We start from the raw sequence: 18,605 nt of genomic DNA, 5'->3' as shown, positions 1-18,605 counted from the left end.
TTTATATACTAATAATGGCGGCGATCAGCGACTTATGGCGGCGATCAGCGACTTATGGCGGCGATCAGCGACTTATGGCGGGACTGCAGGACTGCGGCGGACATTCTGACACTGGGGGGGAACTGACTTCGGGTCACTGACATCCCCAGTGACACCAATACAGTGATCAGTGCAAAAAAAAAAACACTGACACTGTACTAATGGCACTGGGGAGGAAGGGGTTAACTTTATTATTCAGTGAAAGGGTTAACTGTGTGAGGGGAGTGTTTTACTAGGGGGCGGGGGTGTGTACTGCACTGAGATACACTGATCTGGACAGATAAACTCTTCTGTCCCGATCAGCATGTCAGGAGCTGTCAGGGAACTGACAGAGAGCAGAGCTACTGCAGCCCTGCTCTCTGTCAGTGATTGCCCCCAATCGCTGGGACACAGCCGGTAATGATCACCTGTGACCCGGTGACTGACATCCGCGGCCGTGATCGGCAGGACAGGTAGCGCGGCGGAGCACCTCGCACGCGCCCCCTACCTGTTTTGAAAACACATGTTTCAAAACGTGGTTTTGCCCAGCCCTGCCAACGTATTTCTACAGTGGCTGGGCGGCATGTGGTTAAATGATTAATTGACTGATCTCATGAATATAAAGGAAAGGCTTTGCTTAATATTTCAGGGAGTGTTTTAAAATGGTTTAACTCACATCTTAGAATTAAAAAACAGGCTCATGGGTAAGAGGGTGAGACGTCTGTAGCCAGATGTTGTGTGTCTGATCCAGAGAGGAGATCTATTGAGTCCATCAGCAGGTGGTGCTGTGCATGTGCAACATGGATGGTAAGCCTGGTGGAATCTCCAAGGTGTCTGCCAGCAGATGGTGCCGTGCATATGCAGCATGGATGGTGGAGCTTGGCAGAGTCTCCAAGATGTCCGGGATCAGCACATGTGACGTCTGACGTCATCAAAATGCGTATTGTTTCCGGTAGGAAAACTGGCATACTGCTCCTAATATGAAATCCATGTGGGTGCATGTCTCACACTGTCTGCGTTTGGATCCATGCACTCACGTGGATGCCAATCAATGGAACTGCACGTAATACCTGTATATTCCTATGTGGGTAAACATGGCCCTCCATGGGCCTTGACAACTGGCTGGTAAACCTCACACCATGCTGTCACTGATTTGCAACATTGACACTCTCAGCCTCATCCTGCACAAAGTGCCTACACACTGAGAGCGATTGTCACTGGGTTTAGTTCACTAAGCAATTCACTCTTTACCAGCAACAATTTTTTTTTTTCTTTAAATATTTTATTAGTTTCAACGTTACAACATTACAAAAATAAATTATAACATTACTCATCATTTCAAGAAAAAACATTTTCCTTTTCACATTTCCTCAACTACCCTCCCTCAAAAACCCTACCTCCCCCCCTCCTCTATCGACTCCCTTTTCTTTTCCTCTTATCTCCCTGTTCCTCCTCTCCCCCTATTACTCTCAGGACTTCCTTCTCCTCCTTCCTTTCCCTCCACCTCTCATTTCCCTACCTTTTTAGACATGTTCTCTCTTCTCATTGTTCTCCATTTCTACCAATTCAACATATCTATTTGATCTTTTAAACTCATCCCATCTTTCCCATCTTTTTTTTAAATCTCTTCATTTTATCTTCTACGATGTGGTAAAGTTCCTCTACCCTATTTTTCCAGTCCTTTATTTTTGGTGCCTCCTGTACCTGCCAGTATTTAGGTATTAATCCCTTTGCTGTGTTTATTAAATGAAATATCATCATATTCTTGTATTTTTCTACTGTAACCTCAGTTTTATGGAATAAGCATATACCTGGGTCCTTCGAGATATTAGTCTACAAAATCTTCTGTGTTTGAATTCTTTCTTCCCAATACTCCTGTATTTTAGGGCATTGCCACCATATATGTGCCATTCTGCCCTTAATCCCACATCCCCTCCAACACATAGGTGATTTCTCTGCTTGTTGCTGATGTGCCACACTCAGTGTAATATACCACCTAGTTAAACATTTATAATTCATTTCCACCACCTTCATATCTATAGCCCTATGTGTTAATCTAAATATTTTCTTTTTTTGCTGCTTGTTAAATGATATTCCGAGTTCCCTTTCCCACTTCTCCATGTACGGCGGGGGAGTAGATCCTGCTATTCCAGTAAGGATTTTATAAATACGGGAAGTGCCATGTTTTCATATCTTGTGCTAAACAGTTGTTCAAATCGATTCAAATCCTCCATTCTCCTTAGCAGCTTTGGGAGCATTGCAGCAGTGTCTTAATTGAAAATATCACCACTCATCTAACATAAAAAACACTTCCTTCTTATTTTTTAACTCCTAAAAGGAGCATATTTCTCCTGCTTTCATTATATCTTTTAACTGTGTATTCCCTTTTTTTTAATCCATTTAACAGAAATGTTCTCCTTCCCTGGCAGGAAGAAGTCTGTTCCCACCAACGGTATTAATGTTGAGTTATACTCCCAACCCATTTGCTTATGAATGATTTCCCAAACCCTAATTACATTTCGTGTATAAGTGCTCGTGCTTTCAGCCAACTTATGATACTGATGTGGCAAACAAACAATCCTATCTAGTTGTGTCTCACTTAATGTGTTTTCTATATTAACCCAACGTTTCCCTGGTGCATTATATGTGCAATCAAAAATACGTGACATTAATATTAAAGTCCGGTACATCTAAACCCCCATTTTCTATATTTCTTCACAGCACTTCATAACTTATTATTGTTTTTTTATTTCCCCCAAATATATCTCAATATCATTTTTTAAATTATTTTAAAATAAGTTGCAGGTAGATATATAGGTAGCATATGAAATTTATATAGGATTTTCGAGACTATTATCATCTTTACCAGATTTATTTTATCCAGGATCCTAAAGAGATTCTCCTAAATTCATCTTTTATCTCATTTATTAATGGAATGTAGTTTGATCCATATAGGTTCTTAAAAGACGGGGTCAATTTTATTCCCAGATGTTTTAGTTATTTTTCTCTCCATGTAAAGGGGAATTCTCTCTGTAAAATCTTTTTTTTTTATTATTGGGACAATAACATTTAAGATCTCTGATTTTGACAGGTTGATTTTTAAATGTGATAAATCTCCATAATATTTAATTATTATCATTAAATTGGGTAGTGTCAGCCTAGGGTTTACCACATAGAATAGCATGTCATCGGCATATGCTGCAACTTTGTGTTCTCTCTCTCCCATCTCTATCCCTTTTACAGCCAAACTATTTCCTACTGTCCCCAAGAGAGGCTCTAAAGATAAGACAAACAGCAGGGGCAAAAGCAGACACCCCTGTCTTGTCCCATTATAATATTATTATTATACAGTATTTATAAAGCGCCAATAGTTCGCTCAGCGCTGTACATTACAATGGGGGACAGAACAATAACAATACAATACAATGCAAAATATGAAGGGATCGAGGGCCCTGCTCTTTCGAGCTTACAATCTAGGAGGGAGGGGATGGTGGTACAGGAGGAGATAGCTGTGGGGGATGGAGTGGTAGGAAGAGTGGAGGAGGTTGGCAAGTTAGCAGGGGGTGGGGTAGGCTTCCCTGAAGAGCTGGGTTTTCAGGGTGCGCCTAAAGGAGAGGAGAGTAGGTGATAATCTGATGGGTTGGGGCAGGGAGTTCCAGAGGATGGGTGACACCCTGGAGAAGTCCTGGAGGCGAGCATGAGAGGAGGAGACCAGGGAACTAGAGAGAAGGAGGTCTTGTGAGGAGCGGAGTGTGTGTGCTGGGCGGTACTTGGATATTAGGTCAGTGATGTAGTTCGGGGCAGTATGGTGGACGGCTTTGTACGTCAGTGTTAGGATTTTGAATTTGATCCGTTGCGCAATCGGAAGCCAGTGGAGGTCCTTGGAGACTTCCTCGATGGTATTAAGGTCAAAGGTGCGGAGTGTTGAGGGGGCTTCAGTATGAGGAATGTGGGGTGGGGTGGAAGTGGAAGTCAGAGCAGTGGTGGGGCCGTGGGAGAGGGGTGATGAGGGGGTAGCTGAGTGAGGGTGAACAGGGTTGGAGGGAGTTTGAGCAGTGACGAAGTCCCTGCGGGTTATGTCGAAGGAGAGGGGGGATGAGGGGGTAGCTGTGTGAGAGGGGATGGGTTGACCATTTTAACCACCTCCCGCCTGCCATATAGTAATATGATGGACGCAAGAAGATTCTCTCGTTCTGGGAGGACGTCATCTGATGTAATTGGGGGGGGGGGTGCTCTGGACATCTAGTCTTACAGAAACAATTGGCCCTTTGAGGGCAACTATAATGCTGATACGGCCCACGATGAAATGGAGTTTGACTCCACTGCTCCCCCATCCATCTGTCTTTAGTGGACACATATCCGTTTACACCCACCTCCCCTTAGAGGACAATGGATGGCCCAATTGAGTCCACCTGAAACACGGACAGGCGGTCCCGATCAGTCCACCAGTGTTAAAGGGGCCTAAGAGTTGACGGTTCTCTGAGGGTGCCCACACTGAATTGCATAATAGTTAATAGTAGTTAATAGTAGACATTTGCGGTCCATTTTGTTCTGAATCGAAATTCAAAAATGTTTTCATTATTTGGAGATTTGGATGTATCCGGACTTCAGTAGAAACCATGAATCTGAAATTCAAATCAAATTCAAAAAAGAAATAGAGAATGAGAATAGAAAATAAAATAATAGAATTTAAATAAAAGAATAGAATAGAATGAAATAGAATATAGCTGCCTTCCGAAATTAGAAAATAATAGAGTAAAAGAGAGCAGAAAAGAACGGAATGTAAAATAATAGACTAGAATAAAATAGAATAGACAATAAAGGAATAGAAAAGAAAGATAGAAAAGGATGAAATAGAATATAGCTGCCTTCCGAAATTAGAAAAGAATATAGGAAAAGAGAGCAGAATAGAAAGGAATGTAAATAAAAGAGTAGAATACAATAGAAAATAAAGGAATAGAATAGAAAAGAATAGAGTAGAAGGCAGCGCACCACAACCCACTACCGGGCAGTATGGTGGGGTGTTGTGATGAAAACACTGCCAGTACATGTTTTGGGGCCGCTCTTGTGCGCGGTCAGCCGACTCATAATCAATGGACCGCTATCACGCCTGTTAACGTCTGACGCAATGCGTGTTATCACAACCAGGGCGGACTGACCATTTGGAAACTCAGGCACTGCCCGAGGGCCCGGGGTCAGTAGGGGGCCCCATGAGATGCCCCTGGTACCTTTTTCATAGGCTTTTTTGAGTTTGGGCAAGGACACAGGGGCCCCATGATCCCCTATTGCCCGGGGGCCCCATGAGTTGTCAGTCCGCCCCTGATCACAACGCGCCATAACGGAACCATGTGATAGGCCCAGATAGCGCACGCACCGCAACAGCATCAGCCTGAATGTTTTCTGATTTTTATTAATCAAACAATAACATAACTTTTTCCTGCTTGTATTAGGGAGTTGTGTGACGTCACAAATGAAGTGTATGGTTGGTGTGAGGGAAGAACTTCCATAGCCTAATGTCAGGCGGAGATGACACGGCTCACAGCAGTGGGAGGGTTAGAGGCGGAGCCATTCACACATCATTCTGCCTCCCACATACACAGGAGCGCAGTACAAGCCGCACACACTGCTCAGCTCAATCAAGACGAGGAGGAGGGGGCGGGGCAAAGTACCCTCCAGCCATCCCCCGCCCCGCCCCAGCTCCCTCAGCTTGTTTTGCTCTAGTTCCGGCTTCCGGGGCTGACGTCACCAGGCTGACAACATGGCGGCGGACAGTGATGTGAGTAACCGGGTCTGTGTCAGCTGTCAGAGGATGGAGCGGTGTGCGGGGCTCCACACTGCACGTCATTCTGTATAGTACGGCCTCTCCCTCCCCCACACTCCCCCCCCTCCCCCATACTCCGTGGTCCCCCCCCCTCCCCCATACTCTGTGTGTGGTAAGAAGAGAACCAGAACCTGCCCTGAGTGGGACTGATAATACAGCTGGCAGTGCCTCCGCCCAGGACAGGGCCTCTGTGATCAGAGGGGGTCCCTTCCCGGGACAGTGATCAGTCATCTAATCACAGGTAGTGGGAGCAGAAGAACTACTGCAACCAGCATAACATGACCCATAAGCTGGGGCTTTTGTTGCAGAGGGAACTCAGTTCTGAATGTAGGAAATAGCAAAGGGTGCTGGTGGGAGATCTACTGTTGCTGGTGGGGGGTGTCTATTTTGGGGGATCTATGGTTGCTGCTGGGTATCTATGGTTGCTGCTGGGTATCTACGGTTGCTGGTTGATCTACAGTTGCTGGTGGGGGCTATATTGTTGAGGAATATACTGTTGCTGGTGGGGCGGGAGGGTCTACGGTTGCTGGTTGGGGTCAATTGTTGCCGGTTGATTTATGGTTGCTTGTGGGGGTCTACTATTGCTGCTGGGGGATTTATTGTTGCTGGTTGATCTGCGGTTGCTGATTGGGGTTCTATTGTTGCTGGGGGATGTACTGTTGCTGGTGGGGGGTCTATTGTTGCTGGGGGCTATTTTGCTGCAGGTGCCTTATTCTGCTGGGGAGGTCTTATGTCACTGGTGAAAGATCTATTGCTGCTTCGGGACTCTTGTTGCTGAGTGTCTATTCTTGCTTGGCTGGGGGGGTCTTCATTTGCTGCTGGGGGGATCTATTGTTGCTGGGCTTATCTTGTTGCAGGTATCTATTGTAGCCGATTGAGGGATCTTATGTTACTGGTGGAGGATATAATGTTGTTGGGGGGGTCTTATGTTGTTGCGGGGGATCTATAGTTGCTTGAGGGTCTGTTTGTAGTGGATATGGATCTACTGTTGAGGAGGGGGGCGAGTATATAGTTGGCGGTGGTCTTTTGTTGCAGGAGTCTGATGTTGCTTGGGAAGTATATTGTTGCTAATTTAGGAAATCAATTGTGGTTCTGGGGGTCTTATATATTGCTGGGGGGATCAGTTGATGCTGATGGGGGATTTACTGTTGCTTTGAGGTCTGTTGTAGCTGATAGGAATTTAGTGTTGAGGAGGGGGGTGGTTGTTGGCATGGGGGTCTATTGTTGCTGGTGGGTATTTGGCTGCAGGAATCTGTTGTTGCTTGCGGAGTATATTGTTGCTAGGGGTAGGAAATCTGTTGTTGCTTTGGGGGTCTTATGTCGCTCGAAGGTTAGATTGTTGCTGGTGGGGGATCTATTGTTGCTGGGGATGTATTTTGTTTCAAGTGTCTATTGTTGCGGGGGAAGTCTTATGTCTCTGGTGGGGGATCAATTCTTGCTCTGGCGGGTCAGTTGTTGCTTGGGGAGGATCATTGTTCGTGGTTCGTATTTTGTTGCAGGCATTTATTGCTGATGGGATCTACTGTTGAGAAGGAAAGTCGATCTATTGTTGGGGGGGCCACTGTTGTTGCTGGTGAGTATTTTGTTGCAGGAATCTGTTGTTGCTTGGGAAGGATCATTGTTGGTAGATCGTATTTTGTTGCAGGCGTTTATTGTTGCTGATAGGCATCTACTATTGAGAAGGAAAGTGGGTCTATTGTTGGGGGGGGCGCTATTGTTGCTGGTGAGTATTCTGTTGCAGGAATCTGTTGCTTGGGGAGTATATTATTGCTAGGGGTAGGAATTCTATTGTTGCTGGGGGATATTTTGTTGCTCTGGGGGTCTTATGTCGCTGGGATGTTCAATTGTTGCCGATAGGGGATCTATTGTTGCTGGGGGTGTATTTTTTTTCAAGTGTCTATTGTTGCGGGGGATGTCTTATGTCACTGGTCGGGGATCTATCGTTGTTTTATCGTATTTTGTTGCAGGCATCTATTGTTGCTGGGGGGTCTTTTGTCACTTGTGGGGGGTTCTGTTATTGCTGGTAGGGTATCTACTGTTGCTGGAGGGATCTTATGTTGTTGTTGGGGGTACTATTGTTGCTTGGGGGTCAGTTATAGCGGAGTATTTACTGTTGAAGCAGGGAGTAAAAACCTGCACATTGCTTAGTAAAAACAACCCACAGGCACACGTTTAACCCTTTCATTGCCCCTAAATGTTAACCCCTTCCCAGCCAGTGTCATTAGTACAATCACAGTGTATATTATTAGCACTGATCCCTGTATCAGTCAGTTAGTGTCAGATTGCACACCGCACTATCACAGTCCCACTATAAGTCGCTGATCACGGCCATTACTAGTATAAACAATAATATTCCAGTATATATCCCGTAGTCTGTAGGCGATATGACGGTCACACAACCAATCAATATACACTTATTGGGATTTTATTTTCCCTAAACAATATATGTTTTATATCTGACAATTTTATTGCGCTCCAGGAAGACGGCTATGGCTGTATTTCCAGGAGCCCGACGCTGATACTTCAGGTCTAAGGATCATCAACATTAGAGTTGGAGCAGGAGCTATGCCCGCCCCTCCCCTCCTCCTGCCCAATCACTCATTCACAAAATACAAAGGCTTCTGTGAATGGGCATCAGAGGGGGTGGGCGGGTACAGCTGCTCTGTGTGCCTCTCTCTCCTCTCTCACAGCCCCCAGAGCCGTAAATCTGTCAGATATAAATAAATAATAAAGATAAGTTCAGGAGATATCATGCACCTCCTTGGACTTAAAGTGGTATTAAAGGTTCAGCTTTAAAAAAAAAAAAATAAAAAAAATGTTACCTGCTGTGAGCAGTGGCTTTGCACAGAGCAGCCCCAATCCTTTTCTTCTCAGGTCCCCTGCTAGCTCTCCTGGCTCCTCCCCCTTGACCAGTGCCCCCCACCCATAGCACGCCACTTGCTATGGGGGCACTGGTTTGTGCACGCTCCTGAGCCCTGCTCTGTGCGTTCATAAGATACATAGAGCTATAGAGCTGCAGCTTGGCTCTGCCCCCACTCTCCCCCCACTCTCCCCCCATTGGCTCACTGACTGTGATTGACAGCTGAAGCTCCTGTGTAAACCGCTGAGAGGTGGCTCAGGAGAGTATTTCGGGGGGGGGGAGAGCTGCACACAGAAGGTTTTTTACCTTCCTACATAGAATACATGAAGATATAAAACCTTCAGCCTTTACAACCACTTTCAGTTTGCCTGCAGTTTTTAATACCTAGAATTCAGCTTTCACACACTCTAGATGCCAATCAAAGCAGCTGTCACTAAATAAAGTGGTTCCCCTATGGTCCTGTACACACAGGGTTTGCCCTGCTTTGCTTCAGAAATTGTACTTCATTCGTTGCTTTCTAGTTGCTTGACCACATCTCCAAATCGTCTATAGACATCGATCACAGAGCTCCCTAACCGCACTGTCAGCAATAGAGAGCCACTTCAATGTTAGCTTCACTATGTATTGGAGAAAATAGAAAACCAACGTGCACGGGGCATCTGCTACGCTTCATCAAGGCCACCGCGCTTTTACTGCATTTGCAGTGCGGTTTTCACGGGTTATGTGACTCAAAAACCGCACCAAAAATGCAACGTGGCTGTGTTTTTGCTGCCTTTTCCATTGATTTTAATGGGAAGGTGCGGTTTTTTTTTTGTTTTGTTTTGTAACTACACCAAACTTGCACCAAAATGCAGGAAGTAGGATTTTAATAAAATGCAGCGGGCCCGCAATGGATCAGTGTGAAGAGCTCCATAGGAATTCATGATCACGCGGTCTTCTTCCGCTTCTTAACGCAAAAGCCGAAGAAAAATGGATTCGTGTGACAGCAGCCTAAAGCTTCCAATACACATCACAAATGCATGTTAGGGCTCATGTACACTGCAGCTGATAAACGCACGTTTAGGAGATGTTCAGCGTTTTTTCAGCAGCCCCTGAACTCACCCTAATGTTTTCCTATGTGTCCATGTACACATTGTCGTTTACAGGCATTTGAGTTTACAGTAGTTTTTTTGAACGCAGAAAACTTGCGTTCAGCATTCGATTTTATCAACGTTTCAAACGCAAAACACCTGTAAACACGGCAAATCGCATTTGCGTCTGAATTTTTTTTTTTTTTTAACTCTTCCAGTTTCCGATGCTGTCCAGAGCCTTTTTTCATCATGAAAAATGCATGCAAAGCATTTTCAAGGTACTCGGATGGACAAAACACTGAACACAGGATGTTCCTACCAAGCTTGTCACACATTGTAATGACCAATTCACACCTCAGACCTCTCCCACCCTTAGAAACAAAAGATTTGTTAATGACCATTCACACCTTAGACCTCTCCCACCCTTGGAAAGATATGTTAATGACCATTCACACCTCAGACCTCTCCCACCCTTGGAAAGATATGTTAATGACCATTCACACCTCAGACCTCTCCCACCCTTGGAAACAAAAGATATGTTAATGACCATTCACACCTCAGACCTCTCCCACCCTTGGAAAGATATGTTAATGACCATTCACACCTCAGACCTCTCCCACCCTTGGAAAGATATGTTACTGACCATTCACACCTCAGACCTCTCCCACCCTTGGAAAGATATGTTACTGACCATTCACACCTCAGACCTCTCCCACCCTTGGAAACAAAAGATATGTTAATGACCATTCACACCTCAGACCTCTCCCACCCTTGGAAAGATATGTTAATGATATTCACACCTGAAATTCCTCATGAAGACCCCCTGCCGGGTGACCTTAATGACTCCCTCCACCAGACACCTTTCCCACCTTTGGAAACAAAAGAAATGTTAATGAGCAACTCACACCTAAGCTAATCTCAACACATGCTGCTGTCTCTGCTTCTACTCTCTGTATTTCTCTGAAACAGTCTGAAATAGTTAATAATTTACCACTTTTCAGCGCATTCTGGGCATTTGGGTTCTCCTGTGCTTATCTTTAAAAACTGCTTCTAAACACGCGTTATGCAAACGCGGCTAAACAGACGTTTTTTAACCTCCGTTTTCCAGCAGTCCGTTTCCATCGTTCAGAAGTGTCCCGTATACATGGGGCCTTAACGTTGTTGGTGCGTTAATGTGTGTTACTAATCCATGCAAGTGTGAAGGAGGCCTAAGAGTGAAAGTGCCGGCGCTTACACCTTTCTGTTGTGATTTAAAGTTCACCTTTTAGTAAAAAATAATAAATGCACATTTTGTTTGCAGGTAAAAAAAATGTGCATTTATTATTTTTGTCTGCAGGAGCTTGTAAAGCAGACCGCTGGTACCAAGTAGGTCTTCGGCAGATCTGTCAGTATATCTGCTTGGCCATACGTGACATACGGGCAAGCAGGTATACTGACAAGAGAATGAATGAATTAGTTCATTGAGGACTACAAGCCAACAGCCGCTAAGGCTGCTGGGACTTGTAGTCTCTTATTCACAGATGACTGTGAATGCGTGATTCGGCCGAGCAGGTGGGGATCCGCACCGCTGCGTTTTTTTTTTAATTTCACAACTAGCGGGTGGAGAGAAGATCCCCCGCTAGCTGTCAAAGCGGGGGCCGGTATGATCACTATTATTATTATACAGTATTTATAAAGCGCCAATAGTTCGCTCAGCGCTGTACATTACAATGGGGGACAGTACATGTGACAGAACAATACCAATACAATGCAAAACATGAGGGGATCGAGGGCCCTGCTCTTTCGAGCTTACAATCTAGGAGGGAGGGGATAGTGGTACAGGAGGAGATAGCTGTGGGGGATGGAGTGGTAGGAAGAGTGGAGGAGGTCGGCAGGTTAGCAGGGGGTGGGGTAGGCTTCCCTGAAGAGGTGGGTTTTCAGGGTGCTCCTAAAGGAGAGGAGAGTAGGTGATAATCTGATGGGTTGGGGCAGGGAGTTCCAGAGGATGGGTGACACCCTGGAGAAGTCCTGGAGGCGGGCATGGGAGGAGGAGACCAGGGAACTAGAGAGAAGGAGGTCTTGTGAGAAGCGGAGTGTGCGTGTTGGGCGGTACTTGGATATTAGGTCGGTGATGTAGTTTGGGGCAGTATGGTGGACGGCTTTGTACGTCAGTGTTAGGATTTTGAATTTGATCCGTTGCACAGTCGGAAGCCAGTGGAGGGATTGGCAGAGGGGGGTGGCGGAGTTGGAGCGGTTGGAAAGGTGAATGAGTCTGGCTGCCGTATTCAGGATGGACTGAAGCGGGGATAGCCAGCGGCGAGGCAGGCCAGTGAGGAGGGAGTTGCAGTAGTCGAGTCGTGATATGATGAGGGAGTGGATGAGCTGTTTAGTGGTTTAGTGGATCATAACATGTTACATCCTGGATATGGGTTTAACTTCTTACGAAAGGTGAACTTCTCCTTTAATTGCATACAAGACTAAAGAGGATTCGACTTTTCAGTACTCAAGGTACATGTGTGACAACACATTTGATTTGAGGTTTTGGGTTTAGATACACTTTAACCTTCTTTCTGTTGCCTGTTCTCATCTGTCTTTTGACTTTCTCTTGTGCAGCCTGAATCTGAAGTGTTTGAGATCACTGACTTCACTACAGCCTCAGAATGGGAGAGGTAAGACAGCTTGTTCACTGTAACCACTGCATTGATAATCACACCCTATGTTCTACTCCCTGTGATATCTTCTGTGAAGGGTGCGGTGTCCACCCCCTGCCCTACTCACCAACTTTTGACAAAGGACCAACCATTCTCACACTGCGCTGTCACTCATGTAAGGATGCCACTCTCAGCTGCACCCTGCACAAAGATTTTCCAGCTCGTGGGGCCACACTGTTGATGCCAGCAGCCGGAAAGCAATTGTTACAGGGTTAACTTACTTAAGCAATTAACCCTTTAGCCCGGGTTCACACTGATGCGGTGCGGAATTCGCAGCGTTTTCAGTGCGAATTCTGTACCACATAAGAATCGCACCCCGTTCAAGCAAACCGCTGCGGGTGTGTATGTTAAGTGAACAACACCCTGAAAGCGGTCCACAAAACACCCCATGTACAGAGCTGAATGGCTGCTATAATCATGCTAAAGTCAGTTTTACTGCCCCTTATGCTCAGCCCAGCTCATGGAGACCTCAGGAGAGAAGTGCATGCAGAGAAATCTGAAAATTGCTTTTTTTATTTTATTTAGCCTTTCCCATAACACACCAAGCAAATAATTACAAACAAACCCAAAAACAAATAATTTTTGGGAACATCTGTATTTTTTTTTCATTTCCTTAGCTGACCAAATGATTCTCTTTAAGCTCGGGTTCACGCTGATGCGGTTGCGGAATTCACAGCTTTTTTATTGTGAATTCTGCAGAGCATTAGAATCGCACCCCGCTCAAGTGAATTGCTGCGGGTGTGAATGTTAAGTTAACAACACCCCGAAAGCGGTCCGCAAAACGCGGTGCGATGTTCAGAGTTGGAACGCATAGGTGTGAACACCTATGCGATCCAATTCTAGTGCAGACCCAAAAAAGAGTCCTGCAAGTTTTGGGTGCGGTGCGATTAAAGCCATACAAAATGTATGGCTCCAATCGCACTGCACACAAATCGCATGTGATTTTCACCTTAGCTGCATAAAGTCTGCACATTACTTGAGCCCTGGTTCACACTGATGTGGTGTGTAATTTGCAGCGTTTTCAGTGCGAATTCCGCACCGCATCAGAATCACACCCTGTTCATGCGAACCGCTGCAGGTGTGTATGTTAACAACACCCCAAAAACTGTCCGCAAAACGCGGTGCGATGTTCAGAATCGAATTGCATAGGTGTGAATACCTATGCGATCCGATTCTAGTGTGGACCCAAAAAAGGTCCTGCATGCTTTTGGTGTGGTGCGAATAGAGCCATACAAAATGTATGGCTCCAATCGCACCACACACATATCGCATGTGATTTGCACAGGAATGCGGTGTGGTTCCTGTGCGAATAACATGCGGTATACCACACCGCATATATGTGAACCCAGGCTGAAACTCCAAACTGCCACCAGATAGCTTTAGGCCTATCAACCCTTCACAATATTGGCAAGAACAAATGTGAACACTAACCGTCTGTACACACTCTTTTGCCACAGACAGGTATATTCAGAGGATTTTTATATACAGTAGCACTCTCCAAGAGACAAGGATTCTTTAGTTTGCATTAAAAACGTTAGGGACAGTTTTAACAGTTTTCAAAATAGCGCTTAATAATGAAAAGGTCAAAATGGTGCAAAGAAAATATTTACAGAAAAAAGGTGTTACAAAGAAATAGAGACAATAAAGCAAAAGGGAATTAAAAAGGAGTTGAAAATGAAGAATGCTTGTAAAGTCCTTGGTTTTATCAGAGTTCAGTCAATAGCAAAGTGTTATCGGCTTTCATAGCTTGACATGTTCCTTCATTGATGGTAAAACGAGAGCTCTCAACAGGTCCTGCCACTCCCCTTTTATGTGGTATTAAAGGGTTGTTGACAGAGACCATCTGACCAATCATGCGGTTTAAGGGGTGAATGCTGGGAGGTCACCACGTTTTATGACCAAGTCCCATATACAGTTTCTTATAAGTACTCGTATACAGTTAGGTCCATATATATTTGGACACAGGCACAATTTTAATACTTTTGGCTCTGTATGCCACCAGAATAAGTTTAAAACAAAACAATCCAAATGAATATGAAGTGCGGACTTTCAGCTTTAATTCAAGGGGTTGAACATAAATATTAAGTACAAATTTTAGGAACTGCAACCATTTTTATACACCGTCCCTCCATTTTCAGGGGCTCAATTGTAATTGGACAAATGAATATAATCATAAATAAAATGTTCATTTTTAATATTTTGTTGAGAATCCTTTACTGGCAATGACTTCCTGAAGTCTGGAGCCCATGGACATTACCAAAGACTGGGTTTCCTCCTTTCTGATGCTTTGCCATGCTCTAACTTCAGCTGTCATGTTTGCGGGTCTTTCTGCCTTTAGTTTTGCCTTCAGCAAGTGAAATGCATGCTCAATGGGGTTGAGATCAGGTGATTGACTTGGCCATTGCAGAATATTCCACTTCTTTTCCTTCAAAAGCTCCTGGGGTTGCTTTTGCAGTGTGTTTTGGATCATTGTCCATCTGTATTGTGAAGCGCCATCCAATCAACTTTGCTGCATTTGGCTGAATCTGGGCTCACAGTATATCTGAAAACACTGCAGAATTCATCCGACTGCTTCTGTCTTCTGTCACATCATCAATAAACACCAATGACCCAGTGCCACTGGAAGCCATACATGCCCATGCCACCACACTGCCTCCACCATGTTTTACAGATGACATTGTGCTTTGGATCATGAGCCATTCCAAGCCTTCTCCATACTTTTTTTCTTGCCGTCATTCAGGTACAGATTAATTTTTGTTTCATCCATCCAAAGAATGCTTTTCCAGAACTGGTCTGGCTTTTTTAGATGTTTTTTTGGCAAAGTCTAATCTGGCTTTTCTATTCTTCAGGCTTATGAATGGTTTGCACCTTGTGGTGAACCCTCTGTATTTGCTCTCGTGAAGTCTTCTCTTGATTGTAGACTTTGACAATGATACGCCCACCTCCTGGAGAGTGTCCTTCACTTGTCTGGATGTTGTGAATGGGTTTTTCTTTACCATAGAGAGGATCCTGCGATCATCCACCACTGTTGTCTTCCTTGGACATCCATGCCTTTTTTATGTTGCTGAGCTCACCAGTGCATTCTTCTTTTCTCAGAATGTACCACACTGTTGCTTTGGCCACTCCTAATGTTGCTGCTATCTCTCTGATGGATTGGTTTTGTTTTTGAAGCCTTACAATGGCCTGTTTCACTTGCATGGACAGCTCCTTTGAACACGTGATGTAGGTTCACAGCAATAGATTCCAAATGCGAATATCACACTTAGAATCAATTCCAGAACTTTTACCTGCTTAATTAATGAATAAATAATGAAGGGGTAGCCCACACCTGGCCATGAAACAGCTTCTGATTCAATTGTCCAATTACTTTTGGTCCCTTGAAAAAGGAAGGATGGCTACTCTTAAGAGCTGTAATTCCTAAACCCTTCCTCCAATTTGGATGTACATACCCTTAAATTAAACCTGAGAGTGTGCACTTTCAGCCCATATCCATTATATAACTATAGCTGGAATATGTTTTGGTAAATACCTTAAAAAAACTAAAATTGTGCCGCCTGTGTCCAAAATCTGTGTTTACAAATGGTGGTATATATGATGGGATTTTTACATTTTATTTTTACTAGTAATGGCAGTGATTAGCGACTTATAGCGGGACAGCAGCGGGCATTCTGACACTGGCAGAAACTGACTTGGTGTCACTGATATCCTCAGTGACACCAATACAGTGATCAGTGCTAAAAAAAAGCACTGACACTGTATTAATGCACTGGGCAGGAAGGGGTGAACATGAGGGGCAAACAAAGGGTTAAATGTGGGCTGTTTTACTTTTGTCTGTGTCCATGTGCTTCACTGTTAGCACACTGCTTTGCATGGCTGTTCTGTGCACAGTCATCCAAAGCAGTGTGCATGGGCTGAGAGGGATGAGAACTGTCTTGTTTACAAAAAGTTCTCCTCCCCGTCGGAAATGCTCGGCAGTCACCGGGCGCCAGTGAGTTATCACTGACTGGGACCCGGTGATTGATGGCCGCGAATTGAGGTGTGGGTAGGGTGCGCCTCGTGCGCGCTCCCTACCCAGAAATGCAAACTTGCGTATAAATATGTGTGTTTGCACATCCGTGCCGCCCTGTAGCAGTATTTCCGCTATAGGGTGGTCGGGAAGCAATTAATATTGATTTTTTTCATATTTGTATGTAGTATTTGAGTGATGCATTGAATTTGGGTTTATGTTTCGTATAGTTTCACATGTTGGAAAGGTAACACAATTTTTGCACAAGACTAGGCAGCACCTAAAATAGTATACATTTTTACTATACAGTGGGTGTGTGTGGTAAACTGAGTCTCCACCAGTTCAGAATGCGGAAATAGAGCTTTTATCACTCATGTCCTGCTATGTCTATGCCCAGAACGCTCTCTGGGTGGAGATGTTTGGGGGCAGCAGGAAATGACATTATTCCCAACAATGGTGAAAGTGTGAAGCCTTCGCTGTTGTGCCTGAGCTTGAATTCTGGGATCTTTGCCTAGGTCAGTGGTGTCCAACCTTTTGACTTTCCTGGGCCACATTGGGATAAGAGGAATTGTCTTCGGCCGCACAGAAAATGCACTAACAATAAAGATAGATGATGAGCCGAAAAAGTCGGGCAGATCACAAGTTAACAATCACTGATATAATGTCTGAGGAATAAAACTTAATTTTTTGTAATAGTTTTTGTTATAAAAGTAAAAGACTGCAATCTAAAACTAGTGTGATATTTGACACTGTTTTTGATGAACTAACACGTAAGTAGCTGGTTGGATGATGGCGTGGCAATTCTTAATGAATTCTCAAGGTGTTCATCAGATTTTTTTGGTTCTAATTTTGCCCTTTCGTGTCCTTTTGTCCTGGAAAATAGTTGCTCACAAATACAGGTGCTGCCGAAAACTGATGACATGAATAAGGCATGATTGTGAAGAGTGGGAGATTTTTCTTTGGGAAGATTAAAGTTTTGTAGAGACACTATGAAATGTTTGTTCGGCTGATTGTGTTCGCTAATTGTAAATGCATTTTTATGAAAAATTCCCCCGAAAAATCAGCATTCTTAAGTAACTTTATTATTTTGTATTGGACTGCAATAATAGCCATCTTGGGCCACAGATTGGACACTCCTGGTCTAGGCTTTAGGGTCACATGAGGAAGTTCAGAAGTAGCATTGGTTTTTTTGCTATCCATAGCAAACGAGGCATTTTTTACCTGGAGCAATAATATCATTTGGTAACTCCAAGTTGTGTCGAATTGATTCATGAAGTGTGAAATGTAATCATAGGTCTTCTTTAATGCAGGTTTATTTCAAAAGTGGAAGAAGTCTTAAATGATTGGAAACTAATAGGCGAGTCCTCCAAGAAGACCCCAGAGAAGGTATATCTGTCATTTCAGAGATGATTGTTAAACATCCTATTTTTTTTTAGTAGCTCTGATCATCATTTATCTTGCAGGCAGAGTTCACTACTGGAGTGTGGGAAGAGAAAGGAGATGACATTTCATTTGCAGACTTCAAATTTAGTGTCAAGCACCACTATTTGGTACAGGAGTCGTCTGAAAAGGAGGAGAAGGAAGATGGCGGCGAAGGTAAATGGATACTTGGCGTTTTGTATTAAGTGTCTAAAAAACAGTCTGAGTGGAATTTATGAAGACTGGAGCAGCCAGAATCTGGAGAAGATGCGCATTGCAACCTGTCAAAATATATCTTTCATTTTCAAAGTTTAACTGCAGAAGCTGATTGGTTATTATGTACAGCTGCTCCAGATTCTGCCTACTCTAGTTTTTGTCCCTGGTAACACTGGATGCAAATTGGCATGCTATTTTCATGCCATGCAACTTGCAAATCGCATGCTGAGTTGCACCCTATTATCCGCAATTAGAGCGGTCATATTGGTGCGGTTTCAACTTGGTCAGAGCCGTACCAATTTCTAAAGTAGTACATGCACTACTTTTGGTGCGATTTGCATAGACATCTGTGTGAGATGCCTTACAAATCGCACCTGAAATTGGCATGTCATCCGAATTTGAATCGTACGAATTCACTGTAAGTTGCTCAATTTCAAAGTCGGGCTTGGTGTGACTGGGATGTTAGTCAATCCCCTCCGTCTGTGTTTCCCTTCTAGAAAGCAAG

The 18,605-nt window shown here is 44.2% G+C and overlaps 1 protein-coding gene across 2 annotated transcripts in view; it reads left to right on the top strand.

The window, feature by feature from the left end:
- The first annotated feature begins 5,661 nt into the window (after positions 1–5,661).
- The window catches only part of RAB3GAP1 (RAB3 GTPase activating protein catalytic subunit 1), a 204,090-nt gene continuing 191,146 nt past the window's right edge, over positions 5,662–18,605 (top strand). Inside the window, exons 1-4 of one of the 2 annotated variants that reach the window (XM_089683600.1) lie at positions 5,662–5,794; positions 12,362–12,417; positions 17,776–17,851; positions 17,929–18,061. In XM_089683600.1, the coding sequence (XP_089539726.1) occupies positions 5,777–5,794; positions 12,362–12,417; positions 17,776–17,851; positions 17,929–18,061 (283 nt within the window). In that variant the 5' untranslated portion in view covers positions 5,662–5,776. The remainder of the gene's footprint in view (positions 5,795–12,361; positions 12,418–17,775; positions 17,852–17,928; positions 18,062–18,605) is intronic. The other variant, XM_089683598.1, reaches the window with a different exon arrangement.

This window comes from Staurois parvus, unplaced genomic scaffold (assembly GCF_062004578.1).
Source record: "Staurois parvus isolate SC_StPar_1 unplaced genomic scaffold, SC_StPar_1.0 ptg000315l, whole genome shotgun sequence".
Classification (NCBI taxonomy): Eukaryota; Metazoa; Chordata; class Amphibia; order Anura; family Ranidae; genus Staurois; species Staurois parvus.
Note: the sequence above shows the minus strand (reverse complement) of the source record. Positions and strands in the feature narration are given on the sequence as shown.